General features: G+C 42.9%; 1 protein-coding gene across 8 annotated transcripts in view; it reads left to right on the top strand.

Annotated features, from left to right (window-relative positions):
- Window positions 1–25336, top strand: part of NRP1 (neuropilin 1) — a 138605-nt gene extending 113269 nt beyond the window's left edge. For 3 of the 8 annotated variants that reach the window (XM_057541938.1, XM_057541937.1, XM_007189846.2), the window contains 7 exons: window positions 3058–3162; window positions 7498–7557; window positions 13653–13790; window positions 17344–17618; window positions 18110–18206; window positions 20323–20373; window positions 22498–25336. In XM_057541938.1, coding sequence (XP_057397921.1) covers window positions 3058–3162; window positions 7498–7557; window positions 13653–13790; window positions 17344–17618; window positions 18110–18206; window positions 20323–20373; window positions 22498–22787 — 1016 coding nt within the window. In that variant the 3' untranslated portion in view covers window positions 22788–25336. The remainder of the gene's footprint in view (window positions 1–3057; window positions 3163–7497; window positions 7558–13652; window positions 13791–17343; window positions 17619–18109; window positions 18207–20322; window positions 20374–22497) is intronic. The other 5 variants (XM_057541941.1, XM_007189848.2, XM_057541939.1 and 2 more) reach the window with 3 other exon arrangements.
- Window positions 25337–25818: the final 482 nt, after the last annotated feature.

Here is a 25818-nt window from a genome sequence, read left to right as displayed (position 1 = left end):
GCAACCAACACCTCTATCTAGTTCCAAAACGTTTCCATCGCTCCAAAGTGAAACCCCCTACCCATTAAGCAGTTCCCCCCCCCCAACCCCCGGCGACCACAGATTCCATGACCTTCTTAGTGTTGTTCAGAGGTCCGTGTCTGGTCCAAGTTGGCATCTGCAGTGTTGACTACCATCACATACTAGCAGGAAGCAGCATTTGACAGGCTGAAACATCAAGACATTATCTTGGATGAATTTTTGTTGGTTTTTTTGTTTGTTTTTAGTTTTGGTTTGGTTTGGCTTGGTTTTGGGGGTTTTTTGCCCGTGCTGTGAGGCTTGAGGGATCTTAGTTCCCCGACCAGGGATTGAACCCACACCCCCTGCAGTGGAAGCACAGAGCCCTAACCATTAAACCACCAGGGAAGTCCCTTGCATGAATTTCTTAGGCTGCTGCAGAGAAACAAAACTTTACATGAGATAATACATGTAATGTACAGTGAGGTCTGTTTAAAGATAGACTTAGGTTATCATAGGAAGGTCATATCAAGGACAAATTCAGTTCTCACACTGACCTCAGAACTGCACTCTCCTCTTCATTTTTTCACATAATAAATGAGATGAATGTTTGAAAAAATGATATGATGGTTGCTTAGTGTACTATTTTAATGCTTTTGTGCATTGGAACTCCCATCTGCCTTCAATTTGGGCATGAATGAGTAACCTTATACCAACTTTTTCATCCCCATAAAGGTCTTTCTCTAGGTTAGTGCAAAGAATGGCTATTGTTGGTACCCAGATGTTAATCCATTGAGCATATGCTCAGAATTGTTTGGAAGGATGCCTCTTAAATATCACCTTCTTGGGATTTCGAAATTATTTGTGTTTTGAGCCACCCAAATATAATTACATTCCTGAGCACATTAAATATCATAAAACATTTCTTACACACTAAAGAATCTTAAGCTATAAATCACCATCCTAGTGAATAATTCATAGCTGCTTTCCCACGTGTTTATTTAAAAGCAGGCCATTATCTCCGATTCTTTATTAGGTAGTTGTTTCCATATCTGTAGTTATGTCGCAGGACCTCTGAATCATCTAGTCACTGTCAACACAGACCAAGAATGACCATGTGCCAGGAATTTGACAAAGATGCCAAGAAAAAGAAGGGATGGGCAGACTGAACCACCTGTAGACACATTCGTTCAGTGTGCTGAGCAGTGTGGTTGCCTGGAAAAGGGCGTCTGCTGCTCCGATGCAGGACTTTAGCCTCGATTCTGGGAAGCGACATTGATTTAGAAGGTGGAATGAATGGATGGTTGAAAAGACTGAGCCTGGTGGCAGTCTGCCAGTGTCAACTCAGTGGTGAGGTAGCAATGGTGGTGAAGGGATTTGCTGCAGATGTTTGCAGGCACTCACCGAGGTGGGGAAGTTGCCCCGAGCCACACGAGGAGCCAGCATCCAGGGAAAGTATTGTCAAAGCTGTTTAACACAGTTGGTGAAAGGCAGTGTTTTTCTTCTCCCTTAAAACGATTAACAGGCCCTTATTAAATACTGACTTTGTACCTTGTGCTACAGGAGATACCCAAAGATCGAGAAAGAGGGTGAGGTACAACCCAGCCATCTCTTGAGTCTCCGTCTTATTTGGGACTAGCACTTATGTTTAAGAAACAGTTAGAGAACCACAGAAGATAAAATATTTTCAAGTAGTAAAATTGGGACATCACTTTTTACTTTTTTCAATTTAATCCCCGTACTACCCTGGGCCACTTCCAGTGCAAAACTCCTCCTTTTTTAAATACCATAAGGAATGTGGAAAAACCAGCAAGATGAATAGAGAGTTTGAAAGTGCCACGTTACCAAGAGCGAGGGCAGCTTAGCAAAGGCAAGCATCTGGATTGCCAAAGAGGATTCTATTGATTCAGTGTTAGCAATAAGCAGAACCCAGAATATGTGTGTATGCATTTTACAAAGTCTAGTATGTACGCCTAAATGGTGTGAACATTACCTGTACGTGGTGATTTCCTAATTATTATTGGTGTGTGTTTGGGGCAGTTGAGGAAGTTGAAACTAGCTATGTTTCTACATTTATTATAACTCTGCTCAGTCCTTTAGCACAATAACAAACAGGGTCAAATTTTTATTGAGAAAGCAGCAGTTACCAGCACATTCCAATTGGCCAGAAGCTATTAGAGAACAGGCCCCCACTCCCAGCATCTTGTCTGGTTTTCAAACATCAAGAGAACTGTCCATTATCTCAAGTCATGTAAAGTGAAATGTAATGCCGAAAACTGTAAGATATTAAACAGATTGCAAAAATGAGTAACAGGCTGGAAAAAAAAAAAATAGACGGAACTAAATTTAAAGAACTTCAAAAGCAGTCTTTGATTAATGTTGGCTACTTTTCAACTACAAACTCAAAGCTATGGGAATACCTGCCAGCAGTGGAATGTAGTCCTCTGGGAGTTAAGATAAAATGACCCCAGGGAACTCCCAGACACCTGCCGTGGCTCACAAGCTGAGAAGCTTACTTAGAGGGAAATGGAGTCGCTCTTTAAAAAAATAAAGAAGTAAAGAGCAATATTGTACTAAAAGTGAATGCTGAGACTCTCTTTTGGGGAAAATATTACAAGATAAACTTAGCAAACTTAGTAAATACCAAGAATATAAAAGAATTCATGACAAGTGAGTCCTCTAGCACCTTGAAAATGAAAGGAAAAACAATTCAAGCCAAATCTCTATCATCAAAGTTCCCAACTTCAGGGTCATGAATAAATAACCAGTGAGAATACAAGAACTTTTCAGAAAAAGGATGTGTATGTAGATAACAATGTATAAAATGCTAAGGCAGCCAATTCTATGAAGGAGATACGGATCAAATACCAAAACAAAGCAGTCCCCAACGCATTCTGCAAAATCCGAGTATATTTTGCTCCTGAAAGAGAGGCAAACCACGCTCCCGGTCTTCTAACCACAGATTAGAGTTTTCTGCAAAAGTATTAGCAGAATCAACAGCCGGGGGCTGGAGAATACATTTCAGGGGTGTGAGAAAATAATCTTTGGATCTTGTTTCAGCACCTACAGCTGGACCGACCACTCCCAATGGGAACCTGGTGGATGAATGTGATGACGACCAGGCCAACTGCCACAGCGGAACAGGTGATGACTTCCAGCTCACAGGTGCAGAAACCATCTTCATCCCATTGCTGTGCCACCTCAGTTCGTGTTGTAGTCGAGACCCGCTAATTAACGTCTGTTTGTGTTTGCGGAAATCCTCACGGCGGCAGGCGGGAGGAAGCCTTGCCAAAACACGTGCATCTTCATTTCCTCATGTCGTCATGTAAACAAATTGTCCTTCACAGCCACAGCCATTCGAACGATAATTTTAGCCATTTTCAGAGCCAAAGGCTAGGATTGTCTTCATTGGATAAGAATTCCTCCATGGCTAAATGTAACATAAACTGATTCTCATCTTCGACCTCCACCCCCTTCCGAGATAACATATGCACCACCCATACATAACCACACGCTGGAGAACGTTTATTTTCATTTTCTAACAGGGATCAAATTTTTTGAGTGGATCCTTTATCCAACTAATTAATGAAGTCAAGCTTATATTTGAAATGCAGCTTTTAAGCTAGGATTTTGTGAATCATTTTACATTAAAATTTACAAAGGCAGAATTTGTTGTTATTTGACATCACCACTAGCAAATATATCAGGGATGGTGTGTGCCACGTGCCTCACCGACTTATTTAGAGGATTACTCCATGATATTCTAAAACCCTAAAAGCTAGAAGGTGACCTTCTCTTCTATTTGGACTGACAGAGGAAACATTAAGCAAGTGGGGAAATGGAATGCCACCATTTGGAAACTGGCCAAAGCACTAGAATTATCACCCTATTGCTGCCAAAGGTACCGTGGGGCCTTTACTGCTACCCAGATCAAAACACAGTTTCTTACAGCATCTGACTCTCATTTTACATTAAACACGAGCCCGTGGATGCAGGTCTGTATTTTTACCCAAAAGGGATTCAGGAGAGCCCACGTAATTCATTTTCGTGGGCAAAACTGAAGGCGTTGCCATGTTAGTAGCTAACGCATTAATGTAAAATGTGGAAGGAAATGTCCCACATTTCCCATTACTTCAAAAGCTCTCTTCTGAAGGAGCAAGACTGCTCTGCACCCTGAGATGGAATAAGGGTTAAAATCTAGCTCAGAAGTTTAGTACCATGAACTGAGTTTACATTTAAATCCTACCTCCTAAGGTTCTCTACCTCCAAATTTCCAGGATAATTGCTTAGAGTCGAATGGCCAATAAATGTCACGTGGTTATGGGCTTTTGAAAACAAATCTTGTATATAAGTAGTTGCAAGCCACAAAAATTACTCTAATTAATGCAGAGGGCTTTTCTTTGTAAGATGTCAAGCTCCAGCTAAAAAGCTTATACAGCTGATGTTAAAACAGAGTACCAGTCTGGTGAAGCAGGTCCTACAGGACCTTCCCAAGGTTGCCTGTGAACACTCTCTGCAAACCTCAGGCTTTTTGCAAACCCGGTCACACGTCCCATCCGTAGTGAAAATCCTCATAAAAAGGAATGTCTGCAGTCATCAGAGGCCCCCCTGTTCAATTACCCTCTTGAGGAGAGGTTCTTTCCTTTATAAACCCTAAAGTGGTCAGTTAATATTGATTAGAGACAAAGCCTCAGATTTATTCCTCGTGTCAGAACAACCAACCTTCTCATTTGTGCATCGGCTCATGACCGAATCAATTGAAACCTAAGCCTTTGAATGAAACAGGGTGAGTCTGTTAGCCTGGAGCAAACTGTGTATGGCCACGAGTTGCAAACCACAGAAAATGGGTCATTTTGCCTGGAAACACTGACAGTCCTTTAACAGTACAAGGTGATAGTTTATCTACAGCATTTAAAATCATTTATTGGGTAGATGGAAAACAATGCATTCAATTTTTTTTTTTTTTTTTTTTTTACATATTACCCTGGCAAAAAAAGTCATTTTCTCAGGCCAGCACGTTTGTTTCAATAATTTGATCTATACGTGTATACATTAAGAACTTCTGGGGGTGCTGATAAGGCTCACTCTATTCCCCCAACAAGAAGAGGTGATCTAAGAAGACATTCTCATGCTTTGTATTCATTTACTGCATGACAGCCCATTTGTCCTTCTTTAAAAGCTTATTTTGCTCTATGAAGCTCTGTGTTAGTCTTTTCTGAAGAAGGGCGGGCTGACGTTTGCCCGTGTTTGCAAGCAGCCCAGCCTGCCCCTAACCCACTATCTTTTCACAGGTGAGCATCTCACCTCCTGGGCTCACACACAAGTCTCTACCCTCCTTGCTCTTTCTGTCACAGCTGCAAACTTTGAACGTTCAGTGTCTTAAAACCAAACGAAAAGTATTCTCCCTTTCACCCTGATGGTTGGCAGCATGGAAATTGGGATCAATGCTCTCTGAAGGTTCGGTTCCTTAACAGAGATGATGTCACTTTAATGTCTTCTCCTGGGGGTGACCTATTTGAATATAGGGGGAAATAAGTATTTAGCAAAATGCTCATTATCTATAAACAACACTGAATTCCAGGTGAACTGTACCAGATGGATGGAAATGCGGAGAGGTTTTGCTCTCCTTTGCTTGCTTGTCAAGGTGAAAATTCACCCTTGAAGTTACTCATTCGCAAATGCCTTTGATGTCATTAGATAATACAATTGGCTTCAAAGGCACCAGGAGGCCAAATTTCACATTGGATCTGTGTGTACCCAACAGCGGAATTTGGCTCCCAACCTCTAACAAAACTGACAGTGCATATCTGTTTTTAAAAGTGAATTTTCACCTTGAGTCTTTCTCCTGTAAGACCACTGGGAACGGAATGCTAATGCATCTGGCCTCCCTCCAATTCTGCCATTATAGATTCACCTTCTTAACCCATAATATATGTAATGGCTTCTCCTAGCGCCTGCCTCATTGAAGCCATGCACACGTGAGACCACTTATCCAGCATATTTACTGGGCGAGCAGGGGTAACACGACTTGGTGCTACAGTGGACTAGCTCAGAAATCTTCAGGCCATTTCAAGAGCTCAGTTTTACGGCTCTCTGATTCACGATCTGGGTGATTTCTCACCCGTGGGAGCTGCAGGATAGGACTAGGGCTCGGCCAGAATAGAGATGATTACAGCCTTTATTTATTTATTTATGGCTGTGTTGGGTCTTCGTTTCTGTGCGAGGGCTTTCTCTAGTTGCGGCAAGCGGGGGCCACTCTTCATCGCGGTGCGCGGGCCTCTCACTGTCACGGCCTCTCTTGTTGCGGAACACAGGCTCCAGACGCGCAGGCTCAGTAATTGTGGCTCACGGGCCCAGCTACTCCGCGTCACGTGGGATCTTCCCAGATCAGGGCTCGAACCCGTGTCCCCAGCATTGGCAGGCAGATTCTCAACCACTGCGCCACCAGGGAAGCCCTACGGTCTTTATTGAATGACACTACTGGAAGGTGTACAATGGCACCTCGTAGCCACCTCCAAACTTTCCATGATGGGCATGAGCCCTCCATGCCCTTACTTTATCTCTTGGGAAAGCAAATAGATGCTCTCGACCATGATCTGCAAGGCAGACACACATATGGAGAAATGGCTTTCTCAAGCACCAAAGTAATAAACAGCAAACCAGTTTTTCAAGAAGCGTTCAGTTGATGCTTGTGGGTTGCGCAACTTGAAGAACAGGACTTTAAAACAGAAGTCTCATGACGAAGGGCGGAAAATGGCTGAGCTAAGATACCTAAGCTAAGAGGGTAAATCTAAGTTTCCACTGGTCCCCAGACCACGAATTCCAAGTCGACCCAGGCTGATTGAAGTTGACAGCATTCAGGGTGTTGTTTGTGCAGTCTTCCAGCTCCTCGGGACTGTGAAGAAATGTGTCCCTCCGCCCCTTCCCCTTTTCCTGCAGCTTCTCCAAACTGCATACTGGGCGGAATTATTTGTCCTTGGGAAAAACAAACAACCACAGCAGCAAAAGAAAGGAGGAATTACTGCCATCCGCTTTAAAACTTCAGTTTTTAAAATAGATTGTGGGGACCAGCCTTGCAACTCCCCCCAAGACACACATCTGAAACCTTGGGAAACTATTTGAAGCTTAGAGGTCCAGGTCAAGTTTAATACTTAAGTCACTAAGGACCTTGGGAGGCCTTTGCTTTTCACTCTTGCAATTGTGAGCGTCGTCGATTAGTCTGGGAGTCAAGGAATGCCCTTGGAAGGAAGTCTGGAACTCTCCATACTGCCTAGATGCTTTATGAATAAATGTATCAGGTAAAAAACAGTGGTTTATTTGAATTTGATATAGTGGTGAACAAAATTTAAGACATTTGCTATAGCTGGAATTAAAGGAAGAATTATCTGAGGGAACTGCTAGCCTCTAGCAGATGTATGTAAGCCTACAACATTCTCTACTAAATATTACCTACAATGCTGCCTTTTTCTCATCTCATATGTTACTGTTTCTGTGTTTCAGGTGGTACCACTGTGCTGACCACAGAAAAGCCAACCGTGATAGACAGCACTATACAATCAGGTATCAAATACCAAAGAGAAAATGTGGTAGATTTCACATATGCCTGTCCTTTCCCACAAAATAGCACATCGCTACGGTTCTCAATTTCCGTTGCCCTCAAAGTCCTAGCAGAGATGTCACCAGCATCTGGTCCCCAAGCATGAGCCATAAACACTGCTTTCCTTTCATCCACATGTATATGCAGCAGGGAGCAACATTTCCTTCCCCATCAGTCATTGCCAAATGGTGACAATCCCCGCTCTCAGCGGAAGGAACCGAGGAACATACTTTGTTTAAACGCAGCACATCTAGGACACGGACTGTGTTTGCAAACTCAGGAGAAGGAAGTCTCCCAGGCAGCAGCCTGACTATTTATTTTCATCGCCACTCAGCAAATCAGAGACAGGCGAAGTTTGTCAGTTTTGTCTGCCACAGAGTTGGCAGTTTTACAGCCGCATTTCCAGTGGGTGCGCCACGAGATGCGGTGCAGGAAACCAGGGCTAGCAGTGCACCCGGAGAGGAGCGCCCTCGGGAAGGGCACCTCTGCATCCTTTTATTAATAGAGGCCCTGTGATGACTTTTAGAGCCTCTGGCTTTGCTGTTGATCAGGGCCCAGCCACAGGGATAAGGTGGCCTCCCCCTCACTCTCTTTTGTATTCTGTTAGTATTTTTTGAAAATCTTCCCCACAGACACACACCAGGGGAAACAGTCCGTGTAAGCAATCAGAAGTTTTACATACTTTAAAGTTAATCATCAGAGTGAGGTGAACAGGTCAGCTCACCAGCTTCTCCCATTTCCTCTACTGAAGCCCGCAGCCTTGGCCTCCACGGTCACTTCTTAATGGGGCATGTGGTGTACATCACTGTTTCCTCAACAGCAGACCCTCCGCAGCCAGCAGAACGCAGAAAGGACTGCTCTGATTAGCATGCTTCCTTAAAGGGTGCTGTCACTCTTGACCCGATTAACCAGCAAAACAAACTTCCCTTTAGCTGAACTTAACCCCAGGTTTCCCCATGGTGGGCTCAGGGTGACAGACTCCCTGCTGCCACTCAGCTCAGACACCCCCAAATACCGAAGATGAAACGGAAGAATAGTGTTCAGCTAAATTCCAACAGCCACCAGGGAGTCCCTTCCACACCTTTTCAGGTTATAAAGCGTAGCCTCAGGGGATTGGCTGGCGGCCCCTGCCTCCTGGATGGGGCTCTTGCTCTCATCCCATCTTCCCTGATAGGAAATTCCTGGTTTCCCACTCAGCCCCACCAGGGTGGTTTTTATGGGGTAACTTCCTTGCAGGTTCTTTATGACCCTCTGTCATAAAGGGAAGAGGGGTAAGGTGAACAAGTGACGTTCTAATAATGTAACAAACATTTTAACTGTCGTTCTAGTTTTTCCCCTTGCCAGAGAGTTAATTACAATCACTAGGAAGTTGCCAGCTAGCTTGTTAGATCTCATCTCTTTTCTTGCCTGTCCAAAGAACTAGGGGTCATCAAAAAAGCAAACATGAACAGCAACCTTGGGGAAAATGGAAAGGTACATCAGATCCCAAAATGGGATGACTCTCCCTCGATGCTGGAAGTCTTTGTTATCAGACCAGGAATGGCTCTGTGAACTTTTGATTTGTGCATGAGCTCAAGGCCTTTGTCTTGATAGCTTCGCAGAGGAGATCCAGAGCAGACAGTCATCTCATAGGGTCTACTGTGGTCAGAGGGCAGATGTACAAATCGTGAACCAGTAAGACGCCTTGCTGCCACCACCTGAACAAGTTCACGTCAAACTGTTACCGAGTTCAGTTTCCTACTGCTCACCCCACGGCAGGTCAATAAATCGAGAGACAAAGTATTGGGACAAGGAATAGCAACTTTATTCAGAAAGCCTGCAGACCAAGAAGATGGAGGACTAGTGTCCCAAAGAACCATCTTACCCGAGTTAGGATTCAAGCTTCTTTTAGACTAAAAGGGGAGGGGGTGTGGCTAGTTGTTGTAAACTTCTTAGTGCTGGAATCCTTTGTTCTTGCAGCTGTTCATGGATGTGTGGTCACAGTGTTCCTATAAACCTCCAACAAGACAATTGTTATTTTATATTCTGCAACTTTTTATTTCTATATGAATGGGAAAGTGTTATACCTTTAAAGGTCAGCCTTGAGAATGGGCTTTCCTGTATATTTCAGGCTATAGGCAACATTCTTTTACAAAAGTGCAGAGCCAACAAGACTAAGCATCGGCAAGAGAGCACAGGGTTAGAGCTAAAGGAATAGATCCAATATGCAGTCAGGTTTGTTCTTCTTCTTTTTTTTTTTATAATATGGTTGTGTTCTTTTTTTTTTTAATGTATTTATTTGTTTGTTTATTTTTGGCTATATTGGGTCTTCGTTGTTGTGCGCGGGCTTTCTCTAGTTGCGGTGAGCGGGGGCTACACTTCATTGCAGTGAGCAGGCTTCTCATTGCGGTGGCTTCTGTTGCAGAGCACAGGATCTAGGCACTCGGGCTTCAGTAGTTGTGCCACGTGGGCTCAGTAGTTGTGGCTCACGGGCTTGGTTGCTCCACGGCATGTGGGATCTTCCCAGACCAGGGCTCGAACCCGTGTCCCCTGCATTGGCAGGCAGATTCTTAACCACTGCACCACCAGGGAAGTCCCCAAGGTTTGTTCTTTTCTATTACAGGACCACAGGGCTTATTGATGGGGTGGTCTGTTCTACAGTCAGCCCAGAGTCCTTTACAACTTGCCTTGGTTTCCTGTTTTTCCATTGTCTGAGTCATGAATCTGGCTCTCTAGATCTTCGTTTACGGATAGTGAACTGTCTGAGCTTCTTTGATGAGTTCCGTTCATCACCTCCTGGCTAAGCCAATGCTCAGAGATCAGGTCTAACTCTGTGGTGTTCACCCCCTGGTCAGATGAACCGATTGATACCTGGATCCCCACTGTCCTGCAGGCACCTTGACAAGCAGCAGCAAGTCAGACCCTAAACTTGCATCATCATCTGATTTTGCTGAAGCCACTAGAGATTCAAGCAGAGTCTGAAGCCTTCATGTTGAGGATTCTTCTCAATATAATACATTCAGTGGGCATATAATATTCATATACTGTCTGGGTTGTAATCAGATGCATAAAAGCCTATTAATGCTCTGCCAGGAACTGATGAGAAACCCTGCATTTTAAATCCAGCTCCCCCTGGTGAAGCCTCTTACCCTCCAGGGATCCCCAAACATCCACTAGAGCAGTTCAGAGTATGTTCATGACCCATGGTTGCATTGACCCAGGCACCTCCATTTATTTCCACTGCAAGACCAGCCTATGAGTAAGCAAGCTTGCATACCCAATAGAAGTTTTGAAGACCAGATTTAAAAATTAAATCCTTGTACGTATATGGTGCTAATGATCTAACTCCGGGCAAACTAGGTTCACCAGGCGCAGCTGGTGCTGGCTCACAGAGGCTATAAATTTGTTTTAAGTTCAGAATATTGTTTCCTGCTATTTTGAAGAGTCAAGAAGGGATTTAGCCAGATTATTCCCAATGAATTTAATGAGAATTGTGCAGCCACAGGGCCTGGGTAATATTTTGAAGATTGAAAGGTCACACGTACTTAGTCCTATATACACATTTCATTCATCCATTTGCTTTTTTTCTCTTTCTTTCTCTGCCCTTTTCTCCTCTGCTTCTGTCCTTCTCTCTTCCTCTTTTTTTCCCCCCCTTTCTGGAAATGTTTTTGTGTATTTTGTGTGTTTAATAGCCTTTCTAGCCAGGCTTGAATCTTCAACATTGAACTATTCTGACTCCATACCCATCCCCCACAAAAGGTACTGATTTTAAAAAAAAAATTATTTTAATTTAACAAGATTGCCATAAATTATATGATCGGGACAAGGAGATAAAAGAGTAGTTAGAGCAGATCGCCATTTTAAATTTGTAGATTGGGAAGAACAGCGGAAGATAAAGGCTGACTTCCATTCACTGGAGCAGGAGAAGTGCCTGAATTACTCTTTCAGGCAAAGCCATCCTCTTGTCCTGGCCATGACAAAAATACCTGAGTTCTTCTTATATTTTATGACATCACCAGAATAGTAATAGCCAAATTACGGATAGTATGGTTTTCTGTAAATTATACAATAAATTTAATGTATTAACAAGGCAAATATAACCAGAAATGTGTATGCTGTAATGGCTTACTGCCCTCCTCTTTGTGCATGTCTTATAAATAACATTTAAGTAGAGACCCCAGAACCACACACATATTAACATTTTCCCATATTAACATTTTCTAACATGAGATTACACAACAGTACTTTCCGGGGCTGTGGGCGTTGACATCCAAGGTTGTTCAACCATTCTGTCACTGTTCAGCTGACCACTACTTCTGCAAAATTCAATCTTGCTGCACAGAAGCAGGGCAGATTTTGGAGAGGGTTTCTCATGCTTTAAGAAGCCCTATTTCGTGGTTATGATGGACTAGGCATGAAATCTGTCTCTCCAATGACACTACCGCTGTGAAATACAGCCCTTTGCCCTAACTGAAAGTGCTCACGTTATACACATCACGTGATTTACTAGGTTTACTTTCCCAGCTGTCCCTGTGAATCCTTTGGCAGGTCACACTGTCATCGGATGGGAGAATCCATCCTGCTCAGTTTTGACAATGCGTGTGGTGCCTTCCTTCCAAATTTCACATTAGCATTTGAAAAGAGTTCCTTGGAAACTCAAAATGCAAAGTAACTCATTCTTATCTATTCAATAAACCTTTCCATTACAATCCCTCCTGCCATTGTTGAAGTGGGGGAGGGGCCAGAGAGCCCAGACTCGGAGAAGAAAGCAAGATATTTGTGTTAAATGCTTAGACAAAGTTAAAGAAAAGATCCAAATGAGACAGGCTCTCAGCCTGACCCTAACACAGCATATAATACCATACTTCCCTTATTGTACAGAGACGTTGTTTTGCGGCTTTATTTTTTAGATCAGTTGGCTAGCTGCCGTAGGCACCTTCCTCGTCGTCTCAATGCTGCCATCTTGTGGACACCTGAACTCAGTGAGAAGCAGTGACCCTCATTAGAGAAACCAGCCCCTATTGTGTGTTTAATTTTATTGTATATTCGGGGGAGGAGTGGGACTGGCCGAAACAAGGGAATTTTATCTTTAGGATTATTTTTTATTGTTAGCTCAAGTTTCCCCCCCCAAAATTCCAAGCATCAAAGACTTCATTTTCCCCATCCTTAAAAAGTTAACCAATTTCCCCAAAAAAAGGGTTGAGTAAAAAAATAAGGCTAGAGAGGTTTAAAAAACCCCATAGCCAAATAGCACCTTGTAGAACACACAAATCATTCCTGAGAATCCCTTCATACTTTCCTTTTAGATTCCAAAGACAGCATTTTGAACGTTAAAAAATATACAAGTGGGTACCTATTCAAGTATGCTTTGGCTTTACTTGACCTTACATTGAGGTTTTAAGTGGGGCAAACAATTAATAGACAAATCTGAAAATTCACTAAAAAAGCAGAGGCTTCCAGTTAAAATTAACTGACCTGATATAAAGCACAGAAGTAAAAAATAATCTTATGAAATGCTTCAGAGATCTGCCAGTAAAAACCTGAAGCATAAGCTGGTGTGGTGAGAATACAAATAACCTCCAGGGTGAGATATTCAGCCAAGTCACGTTTCTAGACTTTTGAGGTTCATGGGTCAATCTCTAATTAAGATTCTTTTCATTGGTGGATATCAATTTATATGACTCATCCTCAAGAGCAGAGTATCTTTCATATTAAGTATTGCGGAAATAGGGAGAATGCTAATAGAATATACATGTAATATACATGCTTTGGAAAGTAACCTTCCTGGAAATTTTATGTAGCAATTTGACAGGCAGTCCATAATCTTTTTGAGCTGGATAAAAAAAAAAAAATTGTTTTAAATGTTACTAAATATGATGTTGTAAGCATTTGGACTTCTCCATGCATCTTTTGAGTTTCCTGGTAATCCTGGATTTTGTGGCTTTCCTGGAATTTTCAAACAGACATGAAGTTATGTAAATCATGCTTTCCATGAACGAATTAAGGACCTCTTTGACCTAAATGATTAAATGTGTCTTTCTCTGCTTGTCTCTGTTTTTTTCCTTTCCACCCACTGAAGAGTTTCCAACATATGGTTTTAACTGTGAGTTTGGCTGGGGTTCTCATAAGACATTCTGTCACTGGGAGCATGACAGTCACGTGCAGCTCAAATGGAGTGTGTTGACCAGCAAGACGGGACCGATTCAGGATCACACAGGTAATGGAGGGTTCACTGTGGCCTCATTTCTTTGAATTAGAGAAAGTGTTACTGCGGAGGGTTGATGGGTCTCTGAGTTTAGGGAGTTTAGAAAATACTACAGAGCATTCACTTTTGCTTTTCTTTACTGCAATTAACATCATGTCCTCCCCTAGTAGAGATTCCCTTAGGCCACTTTGTAGAGAATGCTGATTAAATGTGGCAACTGATTGGCCCCTCTGAAAAATAGCAAACTTGGCAAATCAGTGTGTGTGAATTAATACCTGTTTTCTACTTTTTCTGAACATTTTTCATGGGAAATTTCAAATGTATTCAAAAGTAGAAAAGAAATAGTAAAATGAACCCTCTCTGTACATAACCCAACTTCAACAACCATCAAATCCTAGGAGTCTTATTTTATCTCTAGCATCCTGACTCTGGATTGTTTGGAAGCAAGTCCAAACACCACCATAGATGGTGTCATCCCGTTTATTTTACAGCTAAAGAAACAATAAGTGAGCTTAACGCTTACTGTCTTGACCCATGAAGTGGAAATGGATTGGGGTAGGGGTAGAAATCTTGTTCTTTTGAGGAAGATTGTAAATCTAGCCCATTCCCTCTGAGCAGATAGAAACCTCACCACACCGCAGCTCACAACCCACCTCACCTCCTGTCTTCCTTTCCTTCTAAGGTTAATTAAGGTTGGGGTACATAGGGAGCCGTCAGCCACTTTGGGGAACTCTTTTACCCGCTGCCATCTTGTTTTCCTCCTAGTCGTTTTATCACCCAACTTGAAATACGGAATAAAGAACCATCAGTGTCCTGCAAAAAAACGCACACGCATACCCTCACACACACACACACACACACACACACACACACACACACACACAAACACCCAACCCACAAACTTCTGCCCTAATCAGTGATACCGACAGGACTGCTTCCTCAAGTCATGTTTCCCAAAAGAGACCCCAGAGGGGCATTTGCTGATGCTGAGAAATCTCATTAAGCCAAGTTTCCCCATGCCTGTGCTTGGGATGAGTGGGCCAGTGGGCCGATGGACAGGCAAAGGGTACTTCATGCCTTTCCCACTTTGTTGTTCACTTTTTCCCCTGTGAATAAAACCATTAAGTAGGTTGAATAGGCCTCTTTCCATCACAGCTACTTCCTTTCCTAATAAGAATGACAGGGAAATTGGATAAAATTGGACTCCTTCAATTCTGAGACACTTTCAATTGAATCTTAAGACAAGCAGTTTTAGAAAACTTAAAATACTTTGACTGTAAATGGCACTGTACATAGAAATGGCATCAAATTAACCAAATGCAATTAGCTGAAATGAAGGCAGTAATGGTGGAAAAATTGATGCAAAGTGAAGCAAAATGGCTCAGTAGGATCTGACATTCAAAGGAGGTTAAAAGCTATGTTAGCCAGAGACAAAAGCTAAAAGGCTTGCAGAAGTACAGTGCTAATTGAGAAAACGGAGAGAGCGTTCCCGACCCAGAACTGTGATAAAATCCCTGAAAAGAAAAACATCAGCACTTTGTGTGTTGGAGTGTCAGGAAAGGCGGGCTTGTCTTAGATTAGCGGCTGAGAAGTGCGATTCCTTCAGAAGGATTGGTCTCTTTTGTCCTCCCAGACGCCCCGATTTACTTGGCAGTGGTGCCAGGTCTGCCCAAACCAGGAGGAACCCCTGCAGCGCTAGACACACAATCATTTGCCAAGAGAGATGGGTGAGCCCGACATCTGAAAGGCAGGAACTTGTTAACATGAGAAAGTCTGGATGAAAAGAGCCCCCCACACAAGACACATGCACACAGCCTGCCACCGATCATGTGCGGCACTTTGCAAATCAAACGTGGAGATTTCTGAAAATGAACACTATCTAGGTACAATAGCCTGCGGCCCAATTTTGGATTTATCAAAGGAATCCCACATGCTTTTCCGCATTTGACCTCTAACAATGAAGCTATGTCCCTCCTTTCAGAGGATTCCCGAAACCCGCATCTTCCTCTGCTTCATTGCACATATGCTATCAAGCTGCCCACATACATGGCAGCTGCAGTGAGGGGCACTGGAGATTCAGGTGTAAAGGAGGGAACCCAACCCTGGAGGTGCTCACAGTCTGGTTCCGGGCGGGAAACGGCTCCAGCGCAGGGGGATGAGGGTGTCCAATGGCCGGGGGGAGCAATAGTGGCAGAAGGCAGCACAGGAGGGGGCAGAGAAGCGGCCTGACTCAGGGACCATCTAAGCTAGGCATCCTCAACTTCATTCTTCTCCGTAAGATCGGGGACGGGGGGCAGCAGCAAGACGAGGGCATGTCTTACCTGCCCGTCTTGGTGGGCTGAGTGAAGTGGCACCCTACACACACAGGTGAGCATCATTCGGTAAATCAGTGGGAGGAAACAGACCCCAGGGGTGACTTGAGTCTGCGTGGTCCAGAGCATCACACGTACTGCCGGGGCCATGGTTTTTATTTCCACCCTCCTTTCATTTTCCCCGCCCACCGGTTTTATTAAGAGGGCTTGGGAGCCATATCAGACAAGCAGCCAGGTGAGGGAAGAAAGCGGCTGAGGACACGTCCACTTCACCTGGACGCCGCTGACTCAGGATGTGCTCACATACGCACAGTGAAAGAGTATCTCCCAAGCACACCAGCCTCTGGGGCAGCACACCGAACATCCTGCTGCCCACTGAGGCTCAGCGTCAGATCCATATTTTCAGCAGGTACGGTGTTATAGTAGCATTGCTATTTGCAGAGCAAACAGTGAAACACGAGTGGTGTGTTTAGACCAGGTGGTGGCAGAAGGCAATGCTCCCACAGGGGTTCATTAACAACAGAGCCAGGAGTTAGTCCTCCGAGCTCGGCAAGCATCTCCGTTGCCAAAATGGCAGGTTCTAATAAGCGTCAGAAGTACAGCCTCACCTCTCCTGGAACCAGAAGCCCACATCAAACAGGAGCGGGGCTCACAGCTGAGTTTCAAGCTCTCAGGTGTATTTAAGGAATTTATAAGCCATTAAAACAAACTAGGAGAAAAGAATCAAAGTTTGGCGGAAAAAAAAAGATTGCCAGATTATTTGGACAAACTGCAGCTTTATTATCAAGCAGTTACAGTGACCAAAGCATCATCAACCAGAAGTCTACCTGCTCCAATGGTAAATAAATAAGAATACATCTAAATGTTTCCATTTAGTGTCTGCGTTCACATGCGTGCTGCTGAAGCAATCTTAAAGTTGCATGAAAATAGGTCTTCCTGTACATCCGATCTGCTTGCAATGGTGCAGAGACCAACACAAGTCATAGCCCGTGTCCGTGTGACAGTGCGTTCCAGACACGTGGTATCAGACGAACGCTGTTTACAGCCTCTGTCACAAATGTGCTTTCACAGAAGCTGAGAGCAGAGCCTCCAGTGTCAATGAGGTTTCCATCCATTGCCCACTTTCCCTTCCCCTGCACGATTGGGTTCTGGTGCTCAGCCCAGGAGAGAAGGTTTGAGTAGCAGAACTTGATAGAAAAGAGACAAAGGTTCATCCATTTGGCCACTCTCTTTAACACAGCTTTTTGTCACAGCAGGAGATGGCAACTTCATCTACTCCCAAGCTGACGAAAACCAGAAAGGCAAAGTGGCTCGCCTGGTGAGCCCTGTGGTTTATTCCCAGAACTCTGCCCACTGCATGACCTTCTGGTATCACATGTCTGGTTCACACGTGGGCACGCTGCGGGTCAAACTGCGCTACCAGAAGCCAGAGGAATATGACCAGTTGGTCTGGATGGCCATCGGACACCAAGGGGACCACTGGAAAGAGGGGCGTGTCCTGCTGCACAAATCTCTGAAACTTTACCAGGTGGGCCCCCTTCTCTAGGATGGGGCGGGTAGCTGTTTTGGGGTCTCTGGGGTAATATTTGAAAGTTATGCAAATGAGATGTGGAAATCATTCCAAATTTTATTTCAGGTGTTTCGTGAACCTGAGATAGTGCTGCAATGATGATAATCTCAGTAGCATATTTCACAGTCTCCTAGATTACAGACGTAGGACCAACTGCTGAGAAAGAAGGGAAAATGCTACTCAATAATTATTTGGGGCTGTCACAATGAACATTCCTTTAATTTGCTGCTTTTTTCCAGTTTTAAATTCTGTATCATACAAAGATACAGTGAGGAGAAGTTTTATGCCATCCCCAAGCAGTTAATATGGATTGAAGAGCGAATCGTGTGCTCTTTTGAAATCTCACGAATTTCATTTACGTGCTGTGACTTGAGCTGAACAAGCATTTGTAAGCACTGTTATTTGGGACCCAACATTTAAATACTGTGAAAATGCTCTCATTTTGTTAGGTGATTTTTGAGGGTGAAATCGGAAAAGGCAACCTTGGCGGGATTGCAGTGGATGATATTAGCATCAATAACCACATCCCTCAAGAGGACTGCACAAGTAAGTATGGGTTGCTGTAGAAACCAAAGCAGCGCTTGCTCAGGGCACGTGTCTTTCCACTGAATGGTCTTTGTCGTGCTCATTTGGAGCTCGAATTTTAACGTGGGCTATAAGCGCATCCTATAGAACGCGTGGTCTGGTTCAACAGGGCATAAGGCCAGGTCAGTCTACCTTTAGCTGCCCCATTATCTAACCTGGTTCACTTAGAATGTCTGGCTGGTACCCACAAAACTACACAAATAATATGCAATCCAAAGATCATAGCAAAGAAGAGACTCACAGTTTCCAGGCTGTGTACGCCATGCTTAAACATTGTGATGAGAAGTGGAAAACTCAGACATCTGGATAATTCCAAATATCTGAGTGTGTCAACAAGCAGCAGGCCTTTGAAATTTTTTATCACAGTGGATTTAATGAAGATTACATTGTGAATGAATCATAGACACCATTATTCTTTGCTTTATTACCAATAAGTAGATGTTTCTGACTCTAAAAACAGTTGAATTGACTCAAAAGAATAAAGGAAATTTAGAGAGTTTGCCTAGTATTTCAGAGTTTATGGATTTCATCGATCTGGTGTATACGAGTAAGAGTCTGACGTAGAAAACCAATTCATTCTCCCAGTTCTTGATATATAATTATACATAGCACCACTAATGGCAATGTAATAGCACAGTAATTAGTCTTAAGCTCCATTTGCTACACTTAAACTTTTGTTATATATCATTATATAATAGGATGTTAATTATAACAAAATGGAATAACCCTATTGGGCAAATTTAAGACAAAGGAGGCCTGTTGGCTATAATGGGTTTTTGGTCATTTCAGCAATTTACAAAGCTTTTATTATACAATGTATTGGATATACGTAATCCCTAAAGTGGCAATAATTTGATAGGGTCGATTGAAGAAATTGGGGGAAAAAGAGGGCAGTGAATAAAGGTCTGCTTCCTGCCACAGTACTTTGCAGACCTTCACAGAAAATAAGGCTTAATATTTAAGTTGCAACTACTTTACAAATTCCCCACATCCAGGTCTACACAGTTGTTAAAATGTATGTTTCATACAGTTACATGGGGCATGTACTACCTGCTTTCCTTTTCCAAGATGAGAAGGTTGATGGTGATGTTTTTTGGAATGGGAGAGCAAAAACTCTACCAGCTGAAACCAAGAAGTACATTCAATCTGGTCCAGCAGGTTTTCACTGACCACCTTCTATGTGCAAAGCAGCATCCGAGTGCTACAGTGAATATATAGAAGCTAAGACAAGTCCGTGAGCCTTTCTGTTTTCATGTGACTCATCTGCTTAGCTGTGCTTACTGCTGGGCATTATACTCAGAAAGTCACAGCTAAAGCACCATTAAAACTTTGTGTTGCTGTAACAATGAAAAGGCGTCTAAGATAATTCTACAATTATTCGACAAATATGTTTCCTTGAATATTTAGCCATGGATGCTGGGAGATTATCAGCTCTTTGTTAATTATTCATGCATTAATATAACAAATACTTATCGAGGCACCGCGTATGTTCTGAACACTGTTCTAAATGCTGGGGACATAGCAGTGAACCAGGTCCCTGTGCTCTACTCAGAACCATAAGGGATACCAGGACTCCACTCCCTCCAGATTCTTTCTTTTTTTTGGTAAGACACAGGACACAATCTCTGGCCTTAATGAGCTGACATACCATATGAGAAACTGACTAACACTTACGAAGCAGTTATCTACAAAAGCACAGGATGGTAGCCATATGTGCAACTCCACTTCTGTTTTCTATTTTCACCAGATTTCCCCACACTCCAAATGCCAAAACCATTTCCCTCCACCCTGCTCTTCTCCTAAGACAACACACTCTGCTCCAGCAGTGCTTCCTGGATTTAGATCTGACACCAATTCCCTAGTCATTTAACACTGCCTCTCTATAGCTCTCCAGTTACTTGGTGGGGTCAGATTGTACTAAAAACTCCAAAGGAAACCCAACAGAGCCATTAGTGGTTGTGTGTGTGTGTGTGTGTGTGTGTGTGTGTGTGTGTGTGTGTGTGTAAAGGTTTATGTAGTTTGTATTGTATTTGGTTGGCAGTTCAAATATCTCTTTCAATTTTGTTTGACTTGTCAGAACCAGCAGACCTGGATAAAAAGAACCCAGAAAGTAAAATCGACGAAACAGGTAAATTTGTCTTGCTGACCGATTTTTAAAATATTTTACTGTGGCTTTCAGTATATTTATGAAGAAGCTTTCTGGAACTTTGGTGCCCTGGTGTATCAAAGCAGCTCACATGAAATAAACACCCACATCCGTGGTACTGTGCCTGGGCTGTCGTCAGAGTGCCCTCTCCTACCTGCTTTGCAGACTTGGGAGCCGCACGCAGTAAGAGGCTCAGCCTGTGTAAGGGCGTAAGCCCTGGGGACGTGTGCTACCCTGGCCCTTCCCTGCCTGAGCTGGAAGAGGGGGCTCAGAGGACAATGACGTGAAACACTCTCATTTTATAACTATGGACACAGGAAACTAGTGAAGATGGTTTCTTACCCAAACACCTGCAATAATTTTCACATAATAATTTGAAACCAACCCAAATTCTTGTTCCTGGTTGATATCCAGATATAATCTTTAGAGAACGGGAGCCCAATTTCTGTGATAATCTGTTTTGTTTGGGCCATCTGTTCCCAGCCTCCTCTACTGAAACCCTCGTTTTGCAATAATGATCACAGTATTGATGATAATGATGCTGCTGATGATGATGGGGGTTTACTGAGTAGCTAGTATGTTCCAATCGCTTTACATGAGTTATCTTATTTAATCCTCACAGCCGCTCTCTGAGTGTATTTATCCCCATTTTACAGATGAGGAGATTGAAACTCAGAGCAGTGACTTGGCCTTAAGTAACACAGCAAATTAGATGGTAGCCTCAGACTTCAGACTGATTAACTCGAAAATGTGTGTTTTCGTTGAACACTGCTTTGTGATCCAACGCAAGACATTTGGTCGGAGTTAGGCCTTGCCTGATATTATTTTATTCCCAGAAGTCTCTGCGCCTCCTGCCAGCAGTGGTGGCGTTGGACACTTGCCCCAGCATCACTCACAGCTGCTGCCGGCAGTTCTGTGCCCTATCCATCAACAGCAGCACCTGTTGCCATTAGAAATGTGGACCTACTATAGCCAGACTTGGACTTGATGGAGACAAATAAAGATGGCACTATGTCTGTGGGTGGTCATATTAACACATGACTCGTTTAGCTCAGTTATGTAGTCCACGCTGGGTTGTAAACTTTATTAGAGGTTGTTTCAAAACAATGTTGCATCAAGGGAGAGAATATTAATATGTCCCCGTGGCTTGTTTCCCCCTATTTAGGGACTTGCATCTCATATTTTTAGTTTTCTTTGATTGGAATCCTTGTTGATGAGAACACCATTAAGTAAACACCAGGCCTGTTGCACATTGACATTTTAGTCTCATTTCTAGTCCCAGGTAATGAGACTCAGAGCTCCCATGTTAGTAATTTCTCATGTTCCACTCTAAAGAAAACATTTCCCCAGTGCCTGAGTGCAGAGCTGTGTGACCATCTCCAGCGAAACCACCAGGGCAGCAAAGATGTTGATTATTAAATGTGTTCTATTCAGCACAGCACTGACCCAGCTTCTAGATTGGAGCCATAAGCCACTTTAAATGTCAGCAGCAGGCATGCCCTCCTTCTTTCTGAAAGCCCTCTCCTTCTTGAGTGAAACCACCATTGACTCAAGGGGGAAACTTGAAGATTTGATATGTGGTAGCAGAACCACACAGAAGGACAGCTTGGGCGGGTTCCTCATGCCCGGTTTTGGGATCAAGCAGATGCACCAGGAATGGTTAAATCCCCCTCTAGACAAATGTGTGACGAAGCATTTTGCAAAGTTTACAGACCTCATATCTGTCCAAGGACGATAAATACAGATTACAATCTCACAGATGGCAGGCTGCATGAAATCGGAATTAGATTAGAACCGAACCCTCATTGTTTACCCAGAGTCAGTGGTTTCCATGCGCTAAGCTTCCTGTCAGAATCACAGCACCAACACCCAATACCCTTCCCTCCCACCTTCAATTCCCAGCAATGAGTCAAACCTAAACGTTGGTGTTTCTTGGCGATGGGGGAGCCAAACCCCCGCTGCAGAAATCCCCCGCAGGCTCTTGGGGAGGACAGCCCAGTCTGGACGTGTGCTTCACTCCTTTCTCTTTCCTTCTTCTCCATTTCTCTGTCTACTGTCATCTGGTACGTTGGCAGCTCACGGAGCCAATTTCGTTTTTCTCCCCAGGGAGCACCCCAGGATACCAAGGCACGGGAGAAGGTGATGAGAACATCTCCAGGAAGCCGGGCAACGTGTTGAAGACCCTGGACCCTATCCTCATCACCATCATCGCCATGAGCGCCCTGGGCGTCCTCCTGGGCGCCGTCTGCGGGGTCGTGCTGTACTGTGCCTGCTGGCACAACGGGATGTCGGAAAGAAACTTATCTGCCCTGGAGAACTATAACTTCGAACTTGTGGATGGCGTGAAGTTGAAAAAAGACAAACTGAACCCACAGAGTACTTACTCGGAGGCATGAAGGCAGACAGAGGTGACCAGGCGAGCAGGAGAGTGGAGCGGAGGACAGAGCTTGAGCTGGGGACCGGCTGATCTTTCACTGTTCAGGCTGGGAAGTGCGTTAATGATGCCAAGCCAGGTTTTCTCAGGAGCTTCGATGAGTTCGGCCGACAGACGTGAACGACTTAGCTGTGTCAACAATCGGAATCCTGTACAGTCAGCTTCTTTCTGTTGGTTTCTTTTGAATAATCAAATGCTGGTGTTGAGACCAAGCATGATTGACTTAATAATTCATTTGGACTCCCCCTTTCCCTTCTCTCTCTTCCTCTTCTGGATTCTTTTCGGAAACTGCAAAATCCAAGATGCTGGCGCCAAGCGTATTCAGTGGGGCCCTTTTGACGGACATGCTACCTGCAGCCCAGTGCCCAGAATATATTCGAGTAACCACATTTCAGTGGACTCCTGAAGCTGGCCTTGTGTATCATCGCCCGCGTCGTGCATAGGCAAAGAAGGAGTAGGATGTTTTCTGTTAAAGTACCGTAGCCTCAGTACCAGTCTAGTGTGTCAGCTCTGTTTACGAAGCAATACCGTCGGATTTCCTCGATGTTTTCCAGTGTTGTACTCAACCCTGTGCTGTGAACTCCATACAGAAAACTGTGCCATCACCAAGCACTGCTGGCAACTGGGTGTGATGCCGACAACCACAACGAAGAATCCTTGGCACTGGCTGGTCTACGTCCTCTCAAGTGCCTTTTTGTTTGTACTGGTTCTCATTGTGTTACATTAACCCGCCCTGTTTCTCGCTGGTGAAAGCCCTCCTCTTGAATCAAACCCTGGTGGCCCACTGACTAAGAAGAAAGTATATTTTAGTGTGAGATGTCAGCCTCCGGGTAGGCAAGGGCTCCGAAGATTTGGCAACGTGGCTTAATTGTTCTGCTTTTTCCGTAGTTCAATTTCATGTCTCTTGACCCTTTTGTATAAAGCTGCAATATTCTCTCTTACTGTTCTTTCATATGGAATGTATTTTCAAATGTAAACTCTTTCTCTCCTATCTCTCTGTCTTTTTTCTCTCTTAGGATTTAAGCATTTGCCATTATCCAGAAAAGAAACTTGCAGCTTTAACCTGCTGGTAATGGCAAACACTTTTACTAGACTTTATGTTGGAAAATAAATAAATAAGGGAAATTCCTAACTTTGCCCTCCAAAGTCTAACTTTGGTTTCCTTGTTAACTGGTTAAAGTGACAGTATCTTTTTTCCTAAAGCCGTTTGTCTGTCTATTCCAATCGAAATGATCTTCGATAGAAATGTTTGCATTTAACAGAAATAGTGATAAGTTGAGAGAAGAAATAATACTAATTGGCTTTCAAGTGAGACCCAAAGGAATAGAGTTCTCCCCATATCCAAAAACAGGAGATTTTTACATCCAAATACACAAAAATGACCCATGAGAGCCTTCTTGTTTTGGTATTGAGTCAGACAAGGGAAGTGGAAGAAAGAACAGTTAATTTAAGAAAGCGACAATAAATCCTGGTGCCTGGGGATGAAGTATTTTAAGATGACAGAGGGGAAGAAAATGAATAAAGTCAAAACAAATGTTTTTAAAAATTCAGTCAGCAGCAACCCTGAAAAAACAGAGACTTGAATGAATGCTTCTAGAAACTTCCAGTGCCTCCCAAACAAAAAGCCTGCCTTGGGGCTGGCAAGACCTAAGCCTCCAATGGCACAGAGAGGTAAATATCTTATCAGGCAGCATTGAATTAACCCAAAGAAGCTTTGGTTGTTTTCTGTGTATTTGTGCCATGCCGTGTTGTACCGTAAGAACTTCCTCCCTTCCGGCACTGCTGTAGGTCTCACTCGAATATATTTGTGGGAGTCACATTTGCATCATGGAGGGGAAAAGTCCATTCATCCTGGTCTAATTGAATTGAGAATGCCTTTTGTTTCCAGGAAAGTATTGATCACTATGAAAGAAGAATAGATTCTTATCTCCAGAGGCATCCATTCAGCCGTTATAATCGTACCAGGATGAAAGCATTAAGACTTGATTTATCTTTAAGGCAACTGGCTTACAGTTGTCTTCAGCCAAGGAAAAATGATACTGCAACTTTAAATTTGAAAGTATCTTGCACTGATAAATATATTTAAAAATTATATGTTTATAAAGTTATTAATTTGTAAAGGCAGTGTTACAAAATGTTCAGTTTATATTGTTTTAGATTGTTTCGTAATTTTAAAAGGTGTAAAATAACATATTTTTTTCTTTATTGAGATCTATAAAGCTTTCTGTAGTAAAATGTTTTCATTTTACTGGTATATTATTGCTTCATGTTTTGTACCATCATAAAATTTTGTGCAAATTTTTTTTACAGAAATTTTTATTTTCTATGACAATATGACACTTGTAAATTGTTGATTCAAAATGAACAGCGAAGCCTTAACTTTAAACGACATTTGTATTCTCAGACACTGAGTTGCATAAAAAACCACATAGAACTGAACTGTAACTTAAATTCCAAACTATGACTACTACATTCCAAAGAAACAGTTGAATTAAACATTTTCCTAAAATATCCCAAACCTGATGGCTTTTATTATATTAGCTTTGTTATTGTTAAAGAAATTGGTATTATTCCAGCATCAAATAACTTTCAAGATTTTTTAAAGTTCTCTTTTAAAAATAATATCCTAATAAGGAGAGAAGATTAAGAAGACATTTCCTGAAAGAATATCAACCTAAACTGGATACTTGTCAAGATAAGGCATAAAGTATTTGGCATTATAAATGGAAAATTTTCAACTCCAAATCTTGTGTCAAATGTTTCTATATTCCATTTTGTAAAGTTTTTTCTTTTTTTAAATGAAATTCCCAAGTATCTGTTGGTAAGTTTTGTTCTTGTAGTGAATAGATAATAAATCTGACAGTGTTTAGGCATGCAGCTATGCTAAATTTTGAGAAAGGGCAAAGTTGAGCTACTTGGTAATTCTTAGGAAAATTTCTTTTCCATCTGGGACTAAAATAATAGTAGTGGTAATAATAATAATAATAAACAAA

The sequence above is a fragment of the Balaenoptera acutorostrata genome, chromosome 3 (assembly GCF_949987535.1).
Source record: "Balaenoptera acutorostrata chromosome 3, mBalAcu1.1, whole genome shotgun sequence".
In the NCBI taxonomy this organism is placed as follows: Eukaryota; Metazoa; Chordata; class Mammalia; order Artiodactyla; family Balaenopteridae; genus Balaenoptera; species Balaenoptera acutorostrata.
The sequence above is the reverse complement of the archived record's forward strand: the minus strand, read 5'-3'. Positions and strand labels throughout refer to the sequence as shown.